The 22,040-nt window shown below is 32.8% G+C and overlaps 3 protein-coding genes across 5 annotated transcripts; 2 read left to right on the top strand and 1 right to left on the bottom strand.

Annotated features, from left to right (window-relative positions):
* Positions 1-1,914: 1,914 nt before the first annotated feature.
* LOC124536783 (voltage-dependent anion-selective channel-like) lies at positions 1,915-5,636 on the top strand. The gene is made up of 6 exons (XM_047113377.1): positions 1,915-2,069; positions 2,795-2,953; positions 3,144-3,307; positions 3,430-3,657; positions 4,550-4,758; positions 5,131-5,636. The coding sequence occupies exons 2-6, from the start codon at positions 2,798-2,800 to the stop codon at positions 5,220-5,222; spliced, it is 849 nt and encodes a 282-aa protein (XP_046969333.1). The 5' UTR covers positions 1,915-2,069; positions 2,795-2,797; the 3' UTR covers positions 5,223-5,636.
* Positions 5,637-6,791: 1,155 nt separating this feature from the next.
* LOC124536952 (COP9 signalosome complex subunit 4) lies at positions 6,792-11,455 on the bottom strand. Its single transcript, XM_047113622.1, has 9 exons — positions 11,259-11,455; positions 11,083-11,162; positions 10,715-10,866; positions 10,507-10,610; positions 9,976-10,161; positions 9,394-9,512; positions 8,854-9,008; positions 7,890-8,106; positions 6,792-6,993 (listed from the first exon to the last, which is right to left on the bottom strand). The coding sequence occupies exons 1-9, from the start codon at positions 11,339-11,341 to the stop codon at positions 6,860-6,862; spliced, it is 1,230 nt and encodes a 409-aa protein (XP_046969578.1). The 5' UTR covers positions 11,342-11,455; the 3' UTR covers positions 6,792-6,859.
* Positions 11,456-11,816: 361 nt separating this feature from the next.
* Positions 11,817-21,461, top strand: LOC124536907 (protein lin-54 homolog). 3 transcript variants are annotated; one of them, XM_047113570.1, is made up of 22 exons: positions 11,817-12,225; positions 12,429-12,579; positions 12,976-13,067; positions 13,360-13,470; positions 13,834-14,080; positions 14,192-14,304; positions 14,454-14,529; positions 14,794-14,882; positions 15,521-15,626; positions 15,788-15,888; positions 16,108-16,179; positions 17,030-17,129; positions 17,442-17,519; positions 18,263-18,327; positions 18,451-18,684; positions 19,209-19,349; positions 19,436-19,532; positions 19,781-19,988; positions 20,073-20,184; positions 20,259-20,407; positions 20,494-20,692; positions 21,032-21,461. In XM_047113570.1, exons 1-22 carry the CDS (start codon positions 12,178-12,180, stop codon positions 21,041-21,043), a joined length of 2,601 nt encoding a protein of 866 aa, XP_046969526.1. In that variant the 5' UTR covers positions 11,817-12,177; the 3' UTR covers positions 21,044-21,461. The 3 variants fall into 3 exon arrangements, with proteins under 3 accessions (XP_046969526.1, XP_046969528.1, XP_046969527.1); XM_047113572.1 differs by having other exon boundaries at positions 17,030-17,123; XM_047113571.1 differs by having other exon boundaries at positions 12,982-13,067.
* Positions 21,462-22,040: the final 579 nt, after the last annotated feature.

Below are 22,040 nucleotides of genomic sequence, written 5' to 3' on the forward strand. Positions count from 1 at the left end.
CGCAGCTACTTTCTTCGATTATCTATAAAATAGATGCTATGAATTATTTCAATATCTATCTTGAACACCTTATCTGTATTCATTTACTCCAAGACTTGTAAAATGCCAGTATGTATTATGCCACGCTAATGTTGTTCTATATAAACAAATTGTATGATCATTAAACAAGTACACGTCAGATAAGATCGATCAGCCAAAACATTATTATCAGTGAGTGCATAATAATATGGTCTGTATACGATTCTCTGTTGCAAATGGAGATGCATCGTTTATCATACAAGTATATTATCAAAGATCAAGAAATGTGATTATAAAAAATAAGTACTTATTCGAAATAAGTACACATAAATGGTAAATATTGAATAACTAAAAAAGCCTCATAGATTTAATAATATTCAAATTATCTAGTAATCTAGCCTCTTGGTACTTATTTATAATTAAAAAACTATATCAGAATTTTTAATAACCTAAAATTTTTTTCTTGATTATGTCAGTTTTTAGTGATTTATTTCTTTATAACTATTTAAAATGTTTTAAATTTCCAATAGTGAGCGCTGATGTTACAAGAGAAACAGTGCCATGTCTCCGTTCCGTAAGTAATGCTTATTATAATTAAAAAAAATACCTATACCTAACTATAATAATGATATAAATACCTATTTCTTTGAGAATTATTAATAGCATTGAACTCTTACTTACAAACTTAAACACATTTTGTTTTATGTCCATAAGGTATTTAATTGACAACTAACTAGAATTTATTATAATTTCAATGCTTATTACCTACTGAAATGTTTTAAAATGAATTATTTTCATTTATAAAATATTAAAACCAGCACCCATTACCTACTTACACAAGTAAGACTTATACCTAATTACGTATTATTATATGTTGTATTGCGAATTTAGGATGGCTCAATTGGAAAGATGGTAATCTGTAAAGATGAATCTGGCAATAGAATTGATTGCCCATGTGAAGACGAAGAGAAAAATGAAAATCACGTTTTGCAATCTAGATTATTATGGTGCTCAGTAAGTCCCTACTTATAAACTTTTATGTTATACTAATAAACAGCTAAACAATTTGTAAAAAATGAATTATAGAATTATCAATATTCAATATAAAAATAATAACAATTTGAAGATATAGCTTTTTGTTAAATATCTAGTTAAAATAATTAAAATAAAAGTAAAGCAAAACCCACTGGGACTGGCTTGGAGCTGACTCCGCCATAATGTTCCAGTGATGGTGGTGAATCCATAAAATGTAGGTTTTCATTTGGCACTTTTAGGGTTGAGCACGATTCATGATGTACATATGTGATGTTGTACATCTTTTTATTTATATCTATCAAGATGAAGATGTAGAAACTGAAACATAAAAATATAGTGGCGCTTGCCATGGCTTGAACCCGCATTCACATATTTGAACTACTGTGTCATCTTTGCTCTGTTAATTTAATTGTAATAATACTATAGTAGAAAATTATTTTAGTCATTTAAAAATAATTTTTCTTCTATTAACACTCTAAATGTAATAACATATAAAGATATTTCAATTTCGCGGCAAAATAATATTTTAAGAAACTTAATGAATTAATCTCTGCTTTAGTTTATTTTTTTTTTCAAATATAGTTTTCTTTTTTGTTTTGATTTAGTTACTAAAAAAGTCAGTCAATTCACATTAACTATTTATATTGATTGAACTAGATTGAATTATCTGTAGGCTGGTACCGTAACAAGGCTGCATTAAATAATAGTCAAATTCAGACTTATTTTATTATGATTCTATAATATAATGAGTAAGAATAAATCTCTATTTAATAAAATAGTAAAAATTTTATTAAATTTTAAAACTTATTATATAATTTAGGTTTTATAAGTAATAAAAAAATACAAACTTGTTAGACACTTATATCAATAACGCTATGTCCGGTGTATAACGCCCTCTTGCCGTTACTTGTGCAAATCAGAACTGTCTTGTGGTGCGGTGCAGGAGGTGAAGTTACTGCCAAGAATTCTCTGAATTCTACGTTTTTATTACATTTAGTGAATAAATACTATCTACAGTAAGTACCTTATAACCAATTTTGCTGTAGACTACAATTTTGGTCTTGAAATATATTTTCTTATTAGGTTACAAAAGTACGCATAAGCCGGGGAAGTATCTACGTCACACGTGATTTATTAATTATTTTAGCTATACTATATTAACGAGAGAATTAAAATCTCCTCAGTTCATTGTTCAAAGCAGATCTTTTTAATTAGATATTGATACAACTTAAAAAATCATAATTTTCGGTGATTGCTGTAGAGTTATTAGCATGTGAATTTTGGCTAAGAGACCAATTTTAGTATCTCTCGGCAAAGGTCAAGTTTACGGTCACAATATATTAACAATTTCTGTCTTAATTTTCTATACATATTTCAAATATATGAGAAGGATTTGCATATTGGCAATGTTATAATCCTTGAATGTTATGTAATAACTGCCGCTGTAATGTCTCTTGTAAATAGTGTATTGCGAATTCTTTGTTGACCCTGACACATCTGGCAGGATTGGCACTAACTAGTATTTTTAATAGTTAACCCTTAACATTAAAAAAGTAATTCGAAAAAATATTATTATATTTTTGAAAAAGTAATTATAGCACAAGCTAAAGTTCAATGCCCTAAGTTTTATTGTAAGCGTTATTGTTACAATTAAATATTACGAAAGAGCACATGGTATTTTACGAATTGTTTAAAGTTATCTGTTTTCATTTCGGAATTATGAAATATGGAATCATTGCAGGATATGTCTCCTCCATACTATGCTGATCTTGGAAAGAAGGCCAATGATGTCTTTTCCAAAGGCTACCATTTTGGAGTCTTCAAACTTGACTTAAAGACCAAGAGTGAGTCAGGCGTTGAGTTTAGCAGTGGCATCACCTCTAACCAGGAGAGCGGAAAGGTAAATTATGATAATGTACTTCTACTAATAATGCCACCTTATTGGAATATTTTTTAGGTATTCCATTTAGTTGACATACTAAATTTATCAGCAATTAGAATTTCTTCATTCAATAATTTGTTTCTTCATGCCTGCTGCATAAGTTATAATTGAAAATTTTAACATTTCTGATTCATCTATCCCTGAACAGGTCTTTGGGAGTCTTTCATCCAAATATGCAGTGAAAGACTATGGTCTGACTTTCACGGAAAAATGGAACACTGACAACACATTGGCCACAGATATTACCATTCAAGACAAGATTGCTGCTGGTCTTAAGGTTACACTTGAGGGTACCTTTGCACCCCAAACTGGGTAATGCCATAAAACAATTATTTAGTACTAATTATAAAATATATTATTATATATAAATTGTTAATAATTAATCACTTAATTTTGATAATGGGTTTAAAATGTATGCAAATGTTTTTTTGCAGAAGCAAGACTGGTAAACTGAAGAGCTCCTTTTCCAATGAGACAGTTGCTGTCAACACCAACCTAGACCTCGACTTGGCTGGTCCCATTGTGGATGTTGCAGCTGTGCTCAAGTACCAGGGCTGGCTTGCCGGTGCACACACACAGTTTGACACACAGAAAGCTAAGTTCTCCAAGAACAACTTTGCCTTCGGCTACCAAACCAATGACTTTGCTCTGCACACCAATGTGTAAGTATTTAAATATATTTTAAAATGTTAATAGAAAGCATTATTATTAAACATATAGTAATTATCAAAATTATTTATGTTCCTATTTTACTGTTAATATCAAACCACCACCATTTACTGGTAAGAATTATGGTTACAGAATGTTGCCTTCATGCAATAAAAAGCAGTACATTATGTTAAATAATGTTAATACTGACCAGTTTTGAAATATTTTTGTAGTTCTGCAAAAAAAGGTATCTAATTTAGTTGCTATAAATAAAAGCAAAATTTAGGATCCATTTGAATCTAGTTATTTTAATTTTAATATAAATCTATGGACCCTCATAAATAATTTAATTTATATTGTTACCAAAGATCTTGAAAAGTACATAAGTAGTTCTCTTAATATATTAAGAGACTTGATTTGCATTTATACTTAAATAGAATTATTTATTTTTGGTTATCCTATTAGCAAAATAATCAATGACAAAAAAAATTAAATCAACAAAATTAATTACATACATATAATATTTGCTCATGACGTTGCAAGTGTAACCTCCATATTAATGCTTTGTATAAAAATAACTAATACTGGTAGCACTTGACAATGTAATGAAAAGTGACTCATGAATATTCATTTATGTTATGTAACGCAATGCCATTTAAAGTAACCTGAAAATTTGGTGCTCAGTTAAATATAAGAAAATCTAAAAACTATATATACAAAGTAAAACTTTTGAAATCTTAATAGTGATTTAAAAAGTACTTTAACTATTTATTCCCTCAAAAGTTTAGTTAAAGAAAAAGCTTATAATATTATTTGTAACATCTTAGAAGCATAGCCTATAATTAAATATGCACAGCTTTGTTTATATATGGAGCCCAATTTATTGATATTATATCATTTTAACAGTGACAATGGCAAGGAATTTGGTGGTACCATCTACCAAAAGGTATCGGACAAGCTTGACTGTGGTGTCAGCATGAAATGGACTTCTGGATCTTCAGACACTCTGTTTGGAGTTGGTGCCAAATTTGCACTTGACCAGGATGCCTCACTGCACGCCAAGATTAACAACAAGTCCCTCATTGGTCTTGGTTACCAACAGAAACTCCGCCCAGGTAAGATATATAACTGTTGCTGACTTTGATATATGTTACTTTTGAAATTTTTTCTTCAAAATCTGTATATTTAAATATGTTTCTGAATTGTAAGATTATTTCATAGTCATCAAACACTATTTCTGATATAATTTTCTCATGTTATCAGGAAAAAGCATTTTGTCTCTGATTTTTATAGTTATGTAATTTAATGTCTATGTATGTGTTTAGCATTTATTACACATAACAAAAGATTTATTTTCTTATCATAATACTGCACGATTATAACTGTCATTGTATCACATTTCTTTGTTATCTCAAATCTCCGTCTTATCTTAACCTGTCATAATTTGATTTATGGAAAACATGATGTTATATAATTTCATCTTACAGGCGTGACTCTGACGCTCTCCGCCGCTATCGACGGACAGAACTTCAACGCAGGAGGCCACAAAGTCGGCGTCGCCCTAGAACTTGAACCCTAGGCATTTAATCAAGCCAGCGGCTTTTAGACTTGTAGATAATACATAAACCACTTTAACTGTTACTATTACTGAAAAAGCGTATATTATAAATCAAATCATATTATCGAATGCATCTGCTATACAGTATTCCATGCGTGTAACGCAATATTAATTTTACAAGTCTATGTGGTGCAATTGAGTAGTGCCGTTCTTCAGTATATCAAATATATCGGCAACGAGCGCTCTTTCCTAGTATTTATTAGCGTTTCTTTGTATAATGTATGTTGAAGCATGCTGTACTACATAAACCTTTCATCTATTACAAAATAATTTTATCGAATTAACTTACAATGTCTGCTGTATCATCTTGTAAATAAACACCTATGGTGTGTATCCTATTGATTGATTGAGAATAAAATGAATAGTCTATTGGAATTATTTTATTTATTTCTACCAATATTGTTTTCATTTCCCTTATATCTTAACTGTTCCCTTATATCTACTTAAATCAATAATCATCATCAAATAATATAGATGATTATTTTTAGATCTATTCACTAAAATTATTCTATCAGATCTATTTACAAAATGAACTTAATACGTATTATTTATGCATGAACATAGTAATAGAGAAAATGCGAAGTGATAAGATCTTTTTACACATATAAAGTCTAGACGAGCAGCTATTGATCAATCGATTTGAGATAATTTTACTTTCTCGAATTGAGCTAATTATTTTTTTACTGTCTAAATAATAAAAATAGTTTACACAATATCGATGATCCATTACAGTAAAGGTCATTGCTTAGCGCTACTTTATACAGTAAAATGTTTGGATCAAACTGTGTTAAGGATGAAACAGCCTTCTCCTGGCTAGTAATATAATATTGAGCCACTAGTACTCTTCTATAAGTAGGGACTATAAAAAAAAAGGTATTTAATAAGTGATGGTGTAAATATTATTAGTTATTATGATGTAATTTACCCTCGACAGTTGCCATGGGAGGAAAAAGCGAAAACAATCTTATATAGATTTGTGTCAAAGATTAAATACGAAACTAGAAATTCATTTATTCCCTACACATTGGTAATATAAATATAAGCCTTTACACTGGTTTACTATCGGCTTCCTCCTATAATATTGTACTGTTTAGGATTAATAAGCACAACAAACCGCAGTATACGAACACCTATTTTTTATATTTCTAGTATATAGATTTAACTATTTCTTTTAAAATATATTTTGTTATATCTCATAAATTTCAACAATCGTTAATGAATTTATAAATCAATCAACCTCGAATGTATTTTTTCTTCATACTCTCATTGTATCTCAAATCAACCAATAGTTGGGAAATGAGAATAATGACAATGCTTGAATAATTAAAAATAACAATTATGGATTCACAAAAAAATACAAATTGAATTTCGATGAAGCTTTTATCGTAATTTTGAAATTAGCAGTCAAGTGGATCAGTGGTTACTCTAAGTAAAGATATATTGATCAAAAATGGTTGGTTTGTATTGTTTTGTACAATATAGGAGAGCTATCAGCAATTTAAAAGGAAATCGACGAAGAAATATAAGAAATAATTTAAAAAAAAATGCTAAAGTAGTTTATTTTATAAAATATACAGAGATAAAGACAGGTTATGTTTTTATTGAATCATTTCTTCTTCCATGAGTTTGGCCATCCATTCCGGTTCAGCGGCGGCTATCTTTTCAATTAGGCTGTTCACCTGATAGCACAGACTTTGAATCTGCTTGTCCCACTGTGGTAAGATCTCACGAGCTGAAATAATGCATAACATAAAAACATATCCAAAATCGTTATATTTGTTACCACAAATGTACGGAGAAGTGATTTCATATTTTATCTACGGAAAGTAAATATTTGCAAATAGAATCAATTTTCTAAGTTATTTAAGTCAGCATCGCCTTAATAGCGTTGTGACATTACTTTGAACCGATTTTGATGTTTTTTTTTAGTTAGAAAGAAGATACTCCTTGAATGGTACCATGATGAGGATACCAGAGTCTGATGATGGGATCCTGGAGAAATCGAGGGGTACCCTCAAATTTTATAGGCACATGTACCGTGTTTTACATATTTTCTGAAGTTATAATGGCATTTGTTTCTGGCAATCATAATGTTATACTGCTGAGCTGATGATGGAAGGTGTAAGTCCTCAATTACTAGGAGTTAGGAAATAGTAGTTCTTTAAACATTAATATATCGATTTATACTCCTCTTCGTAGCTTTTATGAAAAGAAGTACAGCTTCAATAAACATTTTTTTTATTATGTTATTGTTTGGTATATCATGCTCCAGAAGTAGTCCCATATAAGTTTGATTGAAATAGGTTCAGCGCTTTTTGAAAAAATCAACAAATAAACATTTGTTACATAAGGACTTTAAATTTCTATTTTGAGAAAATAACTCTAAAAATTAAGTAAAATAAAATATTTTTTCTAAAAAATAACACCGACTTCAAAGTGATCATTAAAAATCGGCCGATCGTATGTAAATATTTCTAAATTTTGTTTTTCACTCAAAATCGTCCGACTTCAATAATACTTGTTTAAATCGAATTATTTTATTACTTTTTAATGATCACTTTGAAGTCTGTGTTATTAAAAAAAAAAAAAAAAATTATTAATATATCCATGTATAGTGGTGATGCTCACTCTCGAAGTGCACGACGGCGCTGATCTGGTCGATGTAGCCGTTCATGCGCGCCTCGCTGATCATGTGCGACGCGATGCGCTCGGCGCGCGCGGGCGGCGTCTCCAGCAGCGCGCCCAGCTCCTCGAACGTGATGTTGTTGTACAGCTTGCTGGCCGACAGCAGGTTGTGCTCGAACACGGCGCGGTCCAGGATCGTCGAGCCGTCCGACGTTGTCGCCTAGCCGACCAACCACCAGTCACCGTTAAATTATTATTTTGAAATAAATTACATACTTTCATTTTTTTTTTTTTTTTCGAAATGTGTATTGCTGTTGGCCCTATTGGCCTCTACAGCGTCACCGGGGTAGGCGAGCTATATGCTCAGGCCTAGTGATGGGAGCCCACTGAAGGGCTCAGAATACGCGCATCCTAAGGGTGCCTCCTATGAGGCCGGACCTCGGCTTAGGACGCCGTCGTCGACTCCAGGGAGGAATGACGTGTGCATTCAACGTCGTGCGCCTAGGCGCCGACGTGTCGGTAAATAGGGACCTCGACCCCGCCGGCGGGGTCGGTGTGTGTTGTCTGTACCTATCTGGGTAGTGTTGTCGGCAGTGAGTCTGTCGACGGGATCGTGTAGGACGTGCTTAGTACGCCTACGGACCACTACTATTGTGCCCTTAAAATTAATTTAAGCCTGCAATCTCGACTGCACCGTTCAATCTCCATCGTGTCTTCTCCATCGCACGTGACATTGGCGAAATAATCTGTGCCCTCTTGGCACAAAGAAAAGCCATAAAAAAATACATACTTTCATTCTCCGTTTAAATCTCTTAAGAGTTCTTTTCAAAAATCCATCTTTGAGCATCGTGAATAATATAAAAAATTTCTATGGATAATTTTAGCATAGTCTAAGAGAGGTGATAAGAGCAGACTAGAAATTTAAATTACTTTGATGAAATACAAAAGTTGAGACAAACATTGGTACCTTTTGATGAGTCTGCATTAATGCTTCAAACTCGTGTAGTTCAGAACGACGAATGATGCGATCCAAATACATCTTCTCTAATATGGAGTATGCTGGTAGTTGCTGGCAACGCTCATCCTTGAACAAGGTCGCTAGCATTCTAGATCGCTGCTGCCCTGGAATTTGCCTTTTACTTATTAACAATTGAAATATTTTCTGAATTATTTTAGTCAAAGTCTAAAATCTGCCAATAATTCTGGTATAACATCCTTAGACCTGAGAATAACCAACTAACAGTGTTTTTTTTCTAAACTATTATAATATATAGTAATATAATTTTTGTTTAACATGGATAATTTTAGTATTAAATGAATCATTGTTTTATATAGTAATTACTTTAATAAATTATTCACATTTAACATGAAGACAGACTGGTAAATGCAATACCTTTTTAAAAAAAAATTAATATACATAAAAAAAAAATTAAGCAAGAAATTCAACACAAATAAAGTGCAGGCAGCATTAGATATAAAATAGTTAATAAAGAATATATTTACTCACCCGCAGAAGCAAGAACTGTGCAAATAAGTGCATTCCTAAGACATGTCATCCTTTCATCCTCATGTATGATATTGCGGTATGATAACTCATTGTATCTCTGTGCTGCTTCTATGAATTTCCTACAGAAAAACAGATAGAATTTGTTGTTTTTAAAAATAAAAATTTTAGTTATATTGTAGTTGTATCAGAAAAATATATAAAATTATACTATAATTATACACAAACATATTTGCAAACAATGTGAGCACTGTTGTAAAATTATCCTACTGGTATTGAAATCACATTATTTTCAGTCTGATGCGCTTTGTTGGTACTTTTCAGAAACATATCACTGTAGCTGGTCTCTTACCTTACACACCGCTCAGCAATATCCATCAAACAATTATTATTTAGACACATTTCAATTTCATTAATATTTAAGACTATTATCTACATACTAATATAAGTAAAACCTTTTTCTACTCTTTATGTCAAACTAATTTTTTGTTTCAATTTTCTTTAGTAGCTACTGACAAATTTACTGTTATAATTAGAAATATTACAGAAATAAGTGTAAAAGAAATTATATAAATCTCTATTTACCTTCTATAATCTAAAACTCTTGCATAACAGACTTTGTAATATATTTGTAGCTGTTCATTTGTTGTCTCTGCTTGTAACAGGGAAGCTCTATTAACAAATGCCTCAGCCTGTACAGGATCATCAACTTCTAAGTAGAGTCGAGCTATCTTTAAATATGTTTCCAACTTGTAGTCTACAGAATATTGCCTGAAAATAAAAATTACATAATTATAAAAGTTATTATTAGTATTAACGTAATTGACAAATGTAATCAAGTATTCAATGATTTACATAAAAGTATCACAGTATTAATATTATCGTATATATATATTACATTTAATAAAAAAACAAGAGACATGATATAAAAATAATATTGACTTTAATTATCATCTTTACATATTCTCAATGCTTATGTAAATATTGGGGCCAATCTAATAAAGTAACTTGGAGGAACCTATTTCAGCGGACACAACAAGAAAATAAATATATTAAACTAGCTGTAAATTACCAACTAATATTAATATAAGTATTGAATTTACATGATTTACATACTTTTGTCCAGTCTCCAATGGAATACCGACAAGAACATTTGCTGCTTCCTTCCAATTCTGATTTCGTTCATAAATATCGGCTAGATGCTGTCTAATACTTGCTACCTGTGATGTGAAAGTTTATAATTTAAGTAGTATGATAAAACTAATACTATTTGCATAACATTTATCGACATTTCCCAGTATTCATATTGTATATGAATATTTACCTGTTCTTCAAATGATATTACTCTCGGCTGTATCACATCCAAGGAAAAATGTGATACCTCTTGTGAGACATTATCAGGCAACAATGCTAAATGTGTACTAACATCGGTGAGAAGCTGTCTTGATATCACTAAACTAACATTTTCATTTACAACTGAAACAAGTACATTATTTTATAAAATAATTACTATTATATAGTAGTATAGTTTACTACCTTATAATAACATTTACGAAACATTAATATAATTAAGCTTTAAATAATCACATCAAGTACGCTACAGTTATTTATTATTTGAAAAAGAAAATTTAATAAAACCATAATAATATTGCGCTGTTATTTGAAAGAAAACAAAGATTAAGCTGAACATACTTGCTTCCACAAATACTTTCAAACACTCGGCCAGTTCTCCTTCCGTGTTTTTAAGAATTTCCATTAATACATAACGGTATCTGGAATTTAATTAATAAATAATATTACACCTTCGTAAAAAACCATGCATACAAGGGATACACATTTAATATTGTTAATACATGCGAGATACTTACTTTTCGGCTTGATCTTTATGTAATCCTCCTGAATTTCGAAGCTCACTTAAATATTGCCGAACACTTTGCAAATTAATAAGCATTGTTGTTTTTATATCGCATTAACTTATTATCGGTATTAATTAGTATTTCTTTCTTCAGAATTTTATGTCTATTGAATTGACAATTTGACATTTGACAATCAACAAGCTGCCCAAAGAGTTTTCAGTTTTTTATTCTAATGCCTTACCTACCCTAACTGACATATAACAGCGAGATTTCTAAATTGGTTCATTTCACATTTAATACTTATACAATTATTATTAAATTCCCTTCCCTCCCTTAAACAAATTATTAATAAAATTGAGTATCCATAGAAATATAGTGCAGATATATTTGTAAATTTTAATTTTAATTGTCTTAACTTAATTTTTGAAAATAACATCTACAATAATATAAGCAGTAGAGTATATACGCATTATGTTTAATGAAGTTTTTAAAATTAAATGAACGCATCAATTACGTTATGGTCATAAACAATTCAAATCTTTAAGTTGGCACCCTCTATTTTGATTTTTGACGTCTAAAAATTGAAACAAGCGCCATAATATTTTACACGAATTTTGAGTTGTTCTTCAATAGAAAAACATTCAATCATTATTTTTTACTGTGCTAATGCATGAAATATATTAGATTTATCTTTGGAAAATATACAATTTCTTTATATGTCAGTGTTTTTCTCAATATTAGTGTTTCGTGTTTAAGACAATTTGTTTTCAACCGTGGCGACCTGCGGGAGAGGCTGGGATTATTTGACAAGTTAAAATGGCGGCCTCTTTTGAACTCAAAAATCTAGTGATTTATCATGATTTCTTTGATTGAGTGCCTTGTAAAATACTTTTAGAATTGTACTTATATTGTAAATCAACAGTTAAGCAATATGGATCATAACTTAGACGATTCTTTGAACTTGGAGAGTGATATGGGTGTATGTATATATGACTTATTTAGTTGTTTTTATTTGTTTCTTTTTTGTTCTATCTTAGGGATACTTTAAAAAAGTATTCCCTCATTCTTTAGTTTAAGTAACTTGGAATATAATTATACTTACGAATAATATACAAATATATTCAGCTTATAGTTTTATTACCAGTTACCTAAACATAATTCATGTAATTTAATGTACCAAAGGTTGATTTTGAGCATTCTGAAGACACTGTGGTTAATCAAGCAGACATGGTCCTAGAACAACATACAGGTCAAGTGGAAAATATACCAATGGAGTTTGCCCACAACGAAGATCATTCTATGCTTATGGATACTGGTGGTGAAGAAATTATTGGTAAAATTGCAGTTTTAATTGTAAATAATACTTAAACTAATCAATCTATTAATAAAACGATGAGTCAATTACGTTTTTAGGAAAGTATACAATTTTTTAAGAAATATAATATTTCAGTGAAATGGTATAAAAAGTGTATCATTATACATGTCTTAATTTATAATTAAGTAATTAAAGAATTCAAAGTAGTGGTAAAACGGATTATTCATTGTATTGAATTTATTAGAGGTAATCAATATATTATATTTAATTGAAAAAAATTATTAAAAAAATTGTTGTCAAACAAATAAAAGTTTGTCGACAAACCAACCAAATAATCAATAAAAAATCATGACAAGATAATAAGAAATTGAAATGTATTAAACAAATAAAGTCATACATTATATAAGTTGGCAGTTTCAGATTTTATGGGAGATCAGTTCTCGCTTCAGGAATATTCGGTACAGAGTGATCAAACTACAGGACTGACTACAACAGTGGAATCTAATGTGAGTAAATTTATGTGTAATAATTTTTAAACTTATATAAAAAAAAATTATTCAAATAACTGAATATGGAAACATTTCTTATTAGGAATATGAAATTCTTCTTAGTATTTTTAATTTTATTATTTTGTATAATTTTATGTTTTTGTAAATAGACTGAGAGATAATGGAGATATTATAATTGTTATAACTATACTTAATAATAACAAACTATGTGGCATATTGAAAATAAATCCAATTATATGTGATTATTCTTAAATGATGTTAATATATATTTATTATCATATAATTGCAGCAACAACACATGCTGTCATCTCAGGGAGACACCATGATCGATCTAGCATTTCAACCACAAATGGTGACAGTCAAAAAAGAACCCGTACAGCACAAAATTATTGCTGTAAAGGTATGTTTTATGTTTGCATTGATTTGTTGTACGTTTCATTATATATTTTACCATTTTATTTATATTGATTATATATTATATAGAGGTATTTGGTGACAAAACCTGTACTGTATGTAAAAATTTAAATTTGAAGACTAAGAAAACCTAAGTAATTTCTGCAAAACTATGCAGTAAATGTCCTTTTATGTCATTTATTTATTAATTCTTTATTGCACCCACATTTGCACATTTAAGTTTTAAAAATTAAATTAGAAATTACATTTTTGCTCCATAAAAGTGTCATGAGGTGCAACATCTATATTGTTTATAAAAGTTTGATACTATTTGTCAGGTTGTTTTATTAATTTATCAAAATGATTGTAGACTATGTCTCCAATGCGCACAGCTACAACTGTAAGGAGGAATGATACAGCAGTATTAACAACTGCACCCCGGCAAGTGGCAATCGCACCCAAACCCCCTAAACTTGTAGCAAAGACGTACACAACTAACAAGCAGCTTGCTATTGCTCCTAAACCAGTAACTCTCGTTGCTAATCGTAGTAACAGTTTAGTGAAGAAAGTTTCTATAGGAAATGTCCAGAGCAATACTAAAGGAAACACTGTTTTGAGTAAGTATCATAACTCATTATTGCATATATTCAATGTAATTAATTTCCGTTCAAGTTATTATGCTTGGGTTTGTATTATTGGAATATAATAAATATAAATGTATTTTCCAGCACAAATTGGCAAACAGTTCCAAATTATGGTTCCATCTTCAACACAGAAAATTAAACTGGTACCTTCATCGGGAATGAATACTGTTCAGTATGTTAGAAGTGATTCAGACCAGGTATATATGTATAATTTTGTCTTATAGAATTTGATGATTTTGATAAAAAAAAAAATATATATATATATATATATATATAAAATTTATAAAAATATAAAGTGCTGAGTAACTCATTGTCTGATTGGTTTCATTAATTCTATCTATTTCAGGCACAATTAATTCCAACAAAGGCTGCCAGTGGATCACAGACAAAGCCCGTCATGACTAGGTTAATTTCAATGCAAGGTATGACAAATTAAAAAAAATTACTAAGTATATATTTTGCTAAAGATTTTGATTTCACTTCATATAAAAAAAAATTAAATTAATATGAGTTACTACATTATGCAGTATACAGAGTCTGTATAAATATTGTCTCTCACCACATATCCTGTGGAGCTGTCTTTCTAGAGATTTTAATCTATGGGAGGTATGCAAAACCTCGCATTGTCTATATCCAAAGGGATGTCCTGAAATGTTATATAGTGCGTAACGCGGTGTGTCTTCCAGGTGCGGGGGCGGGCGCGGCGGCGGAGGGCGAGTCCCCGCGCTACGTGGCCGTGCCGCACAGCGCGCTGCCGCTCTCCCTCGCCAACAAGGTGACGCTCATATTGCATCCCACTGTAAAACATATACCATACTCCTGGCCTCTAGTCACCACTGTATAGTACGACACAAATTAGATGTAGCATCGGAAAATGCAATGGAATGAAAATAAAACCGATTACTGTCGATTTACACAACCAATAGAAATAGCTCCCTATCGCGCCATTCAACGCTATTCGTCGCTATAGATTCACGCGTCAGAGAAAGCAAGTGCATGTAAATCGACGCGTCAAATTGACGAATATATTAGGTCATATGATATTACAAGTTATTACGTTTGTGCAAAAATCATATTCGCATGAGAAATAAATGTTGATAATTTGGGATAGCGTACTTAATTCGGATGTGATCGGTTTTACGAATTTTGCCGATGCGACATCTAAGTTGTGTCGTACTATACTCTCTGCTCGCTAATATATATAAGACGGTCATTGTACTATCGTAAATAGGATGATATGTATGAATGTGCCTTGTAACAGTGGGTGCTTCCATTCGAATTGGAACTACCATACAAATATTGCTGACTTGGGAGTTGAAAGACACAAATTGCACAAAGCCATACTCGATGAAGAAGTATTTTATCATTTTATGATTTCTTCATATTCATTATTTCAATGTTTTAACGTTACAGATGTTACTGGCGACACCGAATAAGCAAGGAGTGAAGATCGCCAAGAAACAGGAAATTATATCTCTAAAGTCACCGACGCCCAAACTGATGCCCGCACCGGCCCTAAGTAATTATAATGTGGTAACAAATTTATTGGTGGATATTTGTATTTCCTAAACATGTATTTTAATTGAATATTAAAAGACTGAGTTCTTAAAATTAATTTAATTTAATATAAATGTAGGGCGTCACCGTTTATTTATTCTCAAGTAAAATAATCATTTACAGGTGTGTCATCGAGCACGGGGACGAAACAAAAGGTTGTCATCTCAGCAAATCCCATGCAGAATGTTATATTAAAACCTTCAGCCCCTCCAAAAACGACCCAAGTAAGTTCCAGTGTGTACATTAGTGATCGCTTAAATTATAATAAATTTAATGTTTATTTATATTTCAGAAACAGAATTGTAATTTAATCTTTTGATTTTATGGCGAAAATTGCTTGAATTTATACTGAGTCATTTCATGCTCATGGTCATGTTAAATGCTTATACATATATAGACAAATACTAGCAGTAAATTATCATTGATAAAATTATTCGGTGCAGGTTGCAAAAGAAGCTAATGCAGCGGAACCGCAACGCTCACAATTGCATCAGATCAATGTGCCGGGAAAAGGTGTAAGTGTAACTTTTCTTATCTTTGGTACAGAAATATTATTTCTTATAATTTCGAAACATATACTTCCATTGGATATAATTTTCCTTTCATTGTCAATTCTATAACCTTGGTTTATTATCACCAGCGTTTGAAACCTCGCTATAGTTTGTCTTATTGGCTATTTGACAACACGAAAAATAAATTGTGAATTATTGTAATCAGTGTAGATTATGAGTTTAAAAATGATTATTTACTAACGAAACTTGAAAATAATACTTAATTTATTCAAAAATCAATACATAAATATGGCATTATTTCAAACGTTTGTCACGTGACACAAAACGCTCCTGATTGGCCGGGCTTATGATGAAGTCACTTTCTTGTAAACCTTGCTTTTCTACTATATGTACCACAGGTTAAAATACAGCAAAGTGACGTCACCGACCCCATTGCAGCGCCATATTGTCCATGTAGCGTTATCGCGTGTTATTTAAATATGGAATTTTTAATATGATATTTATCGGCAAGTATGTACTAGAAATAAAGAAATCAACTTTTACTGGATTCCTTAACCTCTAATAAATAATATAAAATGGATTTTAAAAACCAGTCAAATAGCCTATTAGTTACCACTTCATGGTTAGTTAATTTACCATCAAGCAGGTATTATTTTAATGATGATTTATTAAAATTTAAGGCGATTACAACTTAGTTGGGGATATCGACGGCGCTCTTCTTGAGGAGCGGTGGTGAAGATTTACCGTCGGGTCATTTGAATTGTTATCAGAAAAAAAATGCTTATAAAATCATACACTGGTTCACACAGACTTGGTCATTAAACCTTATTAATAAGTGTACATTATTTTTTAGATTCAGTACATTCGCGTGGTGACGAACTCATCAAAGCCGGCGCCGCCCAAGCCGCTGCTGACGTTGCCGTCCAGGACCTTCATGCTTTCAGACGGTAAGGGTGAGTACTCACTGAGCATTGGGGATTGGGGGGGGGGGTCACATAACAAACACAAGTTTAATATTAGCACGTCTGCTGCTAACTGACGGGTACCGACCTCAAAAAAATTGACGTGTGTACTGAACTAGATATATCTTAGACAAATCTGTTTTAGATTTGGGTTTTTCTTTCCTAGAAAATAATATTTTTTTATTATTACTTCACTAGCTGTTTTCTAATTTTGAAGTCGGTTTATTTTTTTGTAAATTATTTTTTACCAAATAAATGTTAATCATAAAAGTCCGAACATTTAAATAATACATTTTGCTGCAGGCAATCTTATCCAGATGAGTGCTGAGAAGATCGCTTCCTCAATAGTCGTACCCGGGAACACGAATACGCTCCCTAAAGGTAAGGCATACAATTGGCTATTTGACAATGCTAAAAATAAACTGTGAATTATTGTAATCAGTGTTATGAGTTTAAAAATGGCTATTTACTAACGAAAGTTGTAACGAAAATCCATAAATTAAAATGCAAATTTTCAAACGTGACACAAAACGCTACTGGTTGGCCGGGCTTATCATGAAGTCACTTTGCTTTTCTACTATATATACCACAGATTAAAATACAGGAAAGTGACGTCACCGACCTCAATGCAGCACCATATTGTCCAAGTAGCGTTTTTACGCGTTATTTTTAATATGATATTTTTCGGCAAATATGTACTAGAAATAAAAAACACAACTTTTAGTGGGTTCCTTAACGTCTACTAAATAATATAAAATTGATTTTAAAAACCAGTCAAATAGCCTAATTTCAGTTTATACAGAAAAGATAGATTGAGTGTTTTGTTAAGTGTTACAGACCTAGCGAAATTGACATAGTTTGTTCCAATGGCATAAAGAGTAGAGATGAAAAAACTAAGATTCACATATAATATATTTATAAAATAATTCAACACTATTCCGCTCAACTACTTATATCTACTTTAATTTTACTTCCAAAGGTAACAACTTCTCTGGCCATCAAAATATTTTTATAGTACATTTTTGATTAGTTAAATATTGCAGTTTTATTTTATAGATTTATCACTGATTTCAGTTTCAATTAATATTTGTGTTATCTTGAGTTTTCTTTACATTATTTTGCAGTGGCTCCCAAACCTCCACGGAAGTTGGTTAGGATAGCACCTGTCGTAAAAACTGCAGCAGTCACAGTAAGTAACATTTTTTTATTTATTTAACTCGAGAAAAGTAGTCTCACGTTTACTTAGTAACAGTTATAAGTAATAAAAGCATTTTGTCAGAATTTGATTGGGAAAATAATTTATGTTCCGCAGCAAGCGGGCCGCTCGTCGCAGAGTCTGCTGGCGCCGCTGTCGCCGCCGTCGCCCGCCTCGCCCGCCTCGCCGGCCTCGCCGGCCTCGCCCGCCTCGTCCGCCTCTCCCACTCCGCCCGCCTCTCCCGCGCACTCGCAGGACGAGGACTCTAAGAGCGAGCTGCGTGCGCTCATCGAGAAGGCGGTCGCGGAGGGGAACGTCAACGAGGTGGAAGTCGAGTTCAACCGTCGTCCCGTGAGTACGCTTCGAAAGGCCTTCCTTTCGAGTTGTTTAGTAAATAATAAATAGTTGATATACAAATATCGAAGTGGCCTAGTGGTTAGAACGCGTGCATCTTAACCGATGATTGCGGGTTCAAACCCAGGCAAGCACCGCTGTTTCATGTGCTTAATTTGTCTTTATAATTCATCTTGTGCTCAGCGGTGAAGGAATACATCGTGAGGAAACCTGCGTGTGACAAATTTCATAGAAATTCTGCCACATGTGTATTCCACCAACCTGCATTGGAACAGCGTGGTGGAATATGTTCCAGAAACCATCTCCTCAAAAGGGAGAGGAGGCCTTTAGCCCAGCAGTGGGAATTTACAGGCTGTTGTTGTTGTTGTTGATAATATAATTTTGTAAGTTTTTTAATAATTATTTTTAGATAACTATTCACTTACGTAAGTAAGCTATGTAACCTTAATTGGGTAGTGTGCTGTTAATTTATTAACTTAATAAGAATGCACTATTTCACATAGTTTAATTTTTTTTTATAGAGTCCGTCAGAACTAGATAAAAGCACAGACGGAGCAGGGCCGCACGACGCTAGCGGCAGATCGGATGAACATCCACTTATCGTTATTCCCTCTAACTACGACGAGTTCGAAATTATGGTCTCCGAGGGACAGAACACCTTAGTAAGCGAATAAATTTATTGCTTTGTTTCATTACAAGGTTAAGTGATATAGTTATTCATTTGCTTAATTCTATAATAACTTCACAGGATAATTCCCAAAGGTCAGACAGCATGATAAACATTGAAGGAGAATCAGCCAATAATACATATCAGTCCCCAAATACTCCAGCACTCTCAGAATCAGGTACTAAGTAATAAAGAACATGTTACCTAGAATTACGAAATATAACTTGTCTGTTTAAATGTTTATTGATCTCAATATAATTTTCGTACACCACCCTCAAATAACGTATAGAAAAGTTTGTTAATGAATAAAAAATATTATTATCTTATGTACCAAAATAATAATCCAATTAAGCAAATGCTGTTTGGTTGCTGGCATGCATTAATATAATATTTTTTTATTTAATTTATTTATATGATACTTTTCAGATATCGCAGCAACTGATCTAGGCTTGCGACCTCGCAAAGCCTGCAACTGCACAAAGTCGCAATGTCTCAAGCTGTATTGCGACTGTTTCGCGAACGGCGAGTTTTGTAATCGCTGCAACTGTAACAATTGCCATAATAACCTGGAAAACGAGGAATTGAGACAGAAAGCCATAAGGGGATGTCTAGACCGGAACCCGAACGCTTTCAGGTCGTTATTGTAGAAGTTTTCCTACGAATACTAAATCGAATTAAATATCAATTGAATAAAAATATAAATAAATTTAACTTACAGACCAAAAATAGGCAAAGCTAAAATCGGAGGCCCGGAGATGATTCGGCGGCACAATAAAGGGTGTAACTGCAAAAGAAGCGGCTGCCTTAAGAACTACTGCGAATGCTACGAGGTGATGATCGGCGTCATAATCTAACACGTCGAGCTCTCGTAACTAACTCACTCACTCACCGTTCGTTCGTTCAGGCGAAAATAGCGTGCTCGTCGATCTGCAAGTGCGTCGGCTGCCGCAACGTGGAGGAGACGCTGGAGCGCGCGCGCCGCCGCGACCCCGCGCGCGCCGCGCCCGCCCGCCCCGCGCCGCACTTCCGCCCGCCGCCGCTCGCCGAGGCCAAGTGCGTGCCGCACCGCGCTCCCCGCCCCGCCCCGCGCTCTCCCCCCGCCCCCGCCGCCCACCTAACCGCCTCGCTTCGTCCCGCAGGCAGCCGTGCAGCTTCATGACGACGGAGGTAATCGAGGCGGTGTGCCAGTGCCTCATCGCGGCCGCCGTGGACAACAAGGAGGACGAGGAGCGGCAGGAGGCGGACCCCATGCGTGACGTCATCGACGAGTTCGCGCGCTGCCTGCAGGACATCATCAGCGCCGCGCACCAGAGCGCGCCGCTCGCCTTCTTGGACGAGGTGAGTGCACGAGTAACCGAAGTAGATTAAATAAAGGAAAAGATTTTTTTTTTAAATCCGTACGCTTACTGTCAAATAGGTCACGGCTGTATTAGCCATTCATTACGTTGCTAATGCGCCAAAAATCTTGGACACTATACAATGTTATTTCAATTGTGCCTGTACATACTGTGCACCTTTCAAACGAGTCTACTATAAGACTTACTTATATATTGCAGTAGAATATGTCTTTGTACATTGATACCTACATTGGTGGTTCGAAACACATGTAAAACTTTTTGATTAACAACGTAAACGAAACTGTTAATAACTTACTTTAATATCTCACTGCTGTCCTAGGGTCCTGCGTGATATTTAAGGAATGCTGACGACGGCTGGCTTCTGAAGAGTATATAATCTGCAATACGTTCTGTGGGTGATATCTTAGAGTAATAATATATAGCTCCGATCGTTGTTAAGGTAAAGGTGCAATTGTTATATTTTTATATTGCTATCTTAAATGAACATCTGAACTAGTTTTTATCTTATGTGAGTATGAAAAGACTGTTGACATTGATATAATCACTGATGTTTTAATTAAATGCTTGTTTGTTTGAATGCCAAAATAGATTATTTTATTGTTGTAAATATATAGTGAATTTTTAAAATGTTTTATAAGTTTTGTAAATAAATGTTGTAAATTGCATATTTTACTAGTCATAAGTATACCTTTTTGTATAAGGTAAGAAATGTAAATATGGAGCAAATAATTAAACAAATTTTTACCCTTTATGTTTTATTATTTACCATCCTGTTTTATAATCAAGTAGGCTCAAAGCAATTTGTAATGATCACATCTGAAAAATCGGTTATTGTCTCATTTTGACAAGCTTCAGCCATACATGTCCAGTTAAGAGGATTGGAAAACTAAATTGTTACGATTTAACAAAAAAATAATTTTAGAGAACAAAGTTACTGGCCGGTTAGAGAGCGGTGCTGTGGCTGTATAAGAAATAAAAAAACAAAATTAAAGTAATTTTTTTCAACAAACTCCGATGCTAACTGAAATAATTTATTTTATATTAAAAATTTCATTAACAATACTTTTCATAATTTCGGCGTTACATGTAGATATAGAGTGACTGTAGTTTACAATGAAATTAAAAGAGAACCTGTTATAGGTTCGGAAAGTACTTAAAATTTTTATAACTTAACTTATCGTTCCAATGTTTTAAATTGAAATCAATACTAAAAGAAAAAATTACATACAACATACTTCTGTTCCGTGTATACGTGAAATGAGAGTAGTACGATAATACGAGTCTATAAATAGCGCATTAGACTTCTAAAAATATAGCCCACTACTCAG

This window comes from Vanessa cardui, chromosome 17, assembly GCF_905220365.1.
Source record: "Vanessa cardui chromosome 17, ilVanCard2.1, whole genome shotgun sequence".
Lineage (NCBI taxonomy): Eukaryota > Metazoa > Arthropoda > Insecta > Lepidoptera > Nymphalidae > Vanessa > Vanessa cardui.

Excerpts from the sequence above, each read along its gene's own strand:
- LOC124536783 (XM_047113377.1), top strand. The coding sequence starts at position 2,798 with ATGTCTCCTCCATACTATGCTGATCTTGGAAAGAAGGCCAATGATGTC. Across the intron at positions 2,954-3,143 it reads CTAACCAGGAGAGCGGAAAG|GTCTTTGGGAGTCTTTCATC; the intron begins GTAAATTATGAT and ends ATCCCTGAACAG. Across the intron at positions 3,658-4,549 it reads TTTGCTCTGCACACCAATGT|TGACAATGGCAAGGAATTTG; the intron begins GTAAGTATTTAA and ends TCATTTTAACAG.
- LOC124536952 (XM_047113622.1), bottom strand. The coding sequence starts at position 11,341 with ATGCTTATTAATTTGCAAAGTGTTCGGCAATATTTAAGTGAGCTTCGA. Across the intron at positions 11,163-11,258 it reads CATAAAGATCAAGCCGAAAA|ATACCGTTATGTATTAATGG; the intron begins GTAAGTATCTCG and ends ATTAAATTCCAG. Across the intron at positions 8,107-8,853 it reads TAATGCAGACTCATCAAAAG|GCGACAACGTCGGACGGCTC; the intron begins GTACCAATGTTT and ends TTGGTCGGCTAG.
- LOC124536907 (XM_047113570.1), top strand. The coding sequence starts at position 12,178 with ATGGATCATAACTTAGACGATTCTTTGAACTTGGAGAGTGATATGGGT. Across the intron at positions 12,580-12,975 it reads TGGTGGTGAAGAAATTATTG|TTTCAGATTTTATGGGAGAT; the intron begins GTAAAATTGCAG and ends ATAAGTTGGCAG. Across the intron at positions 18,328-18,450 it reads TAAAAACTGCAGCAGTCACA|CAAGCGGGCCGCTCGTCGCA; the intron begins GTAAGTAACATT and ends TATGTTCCGCAG.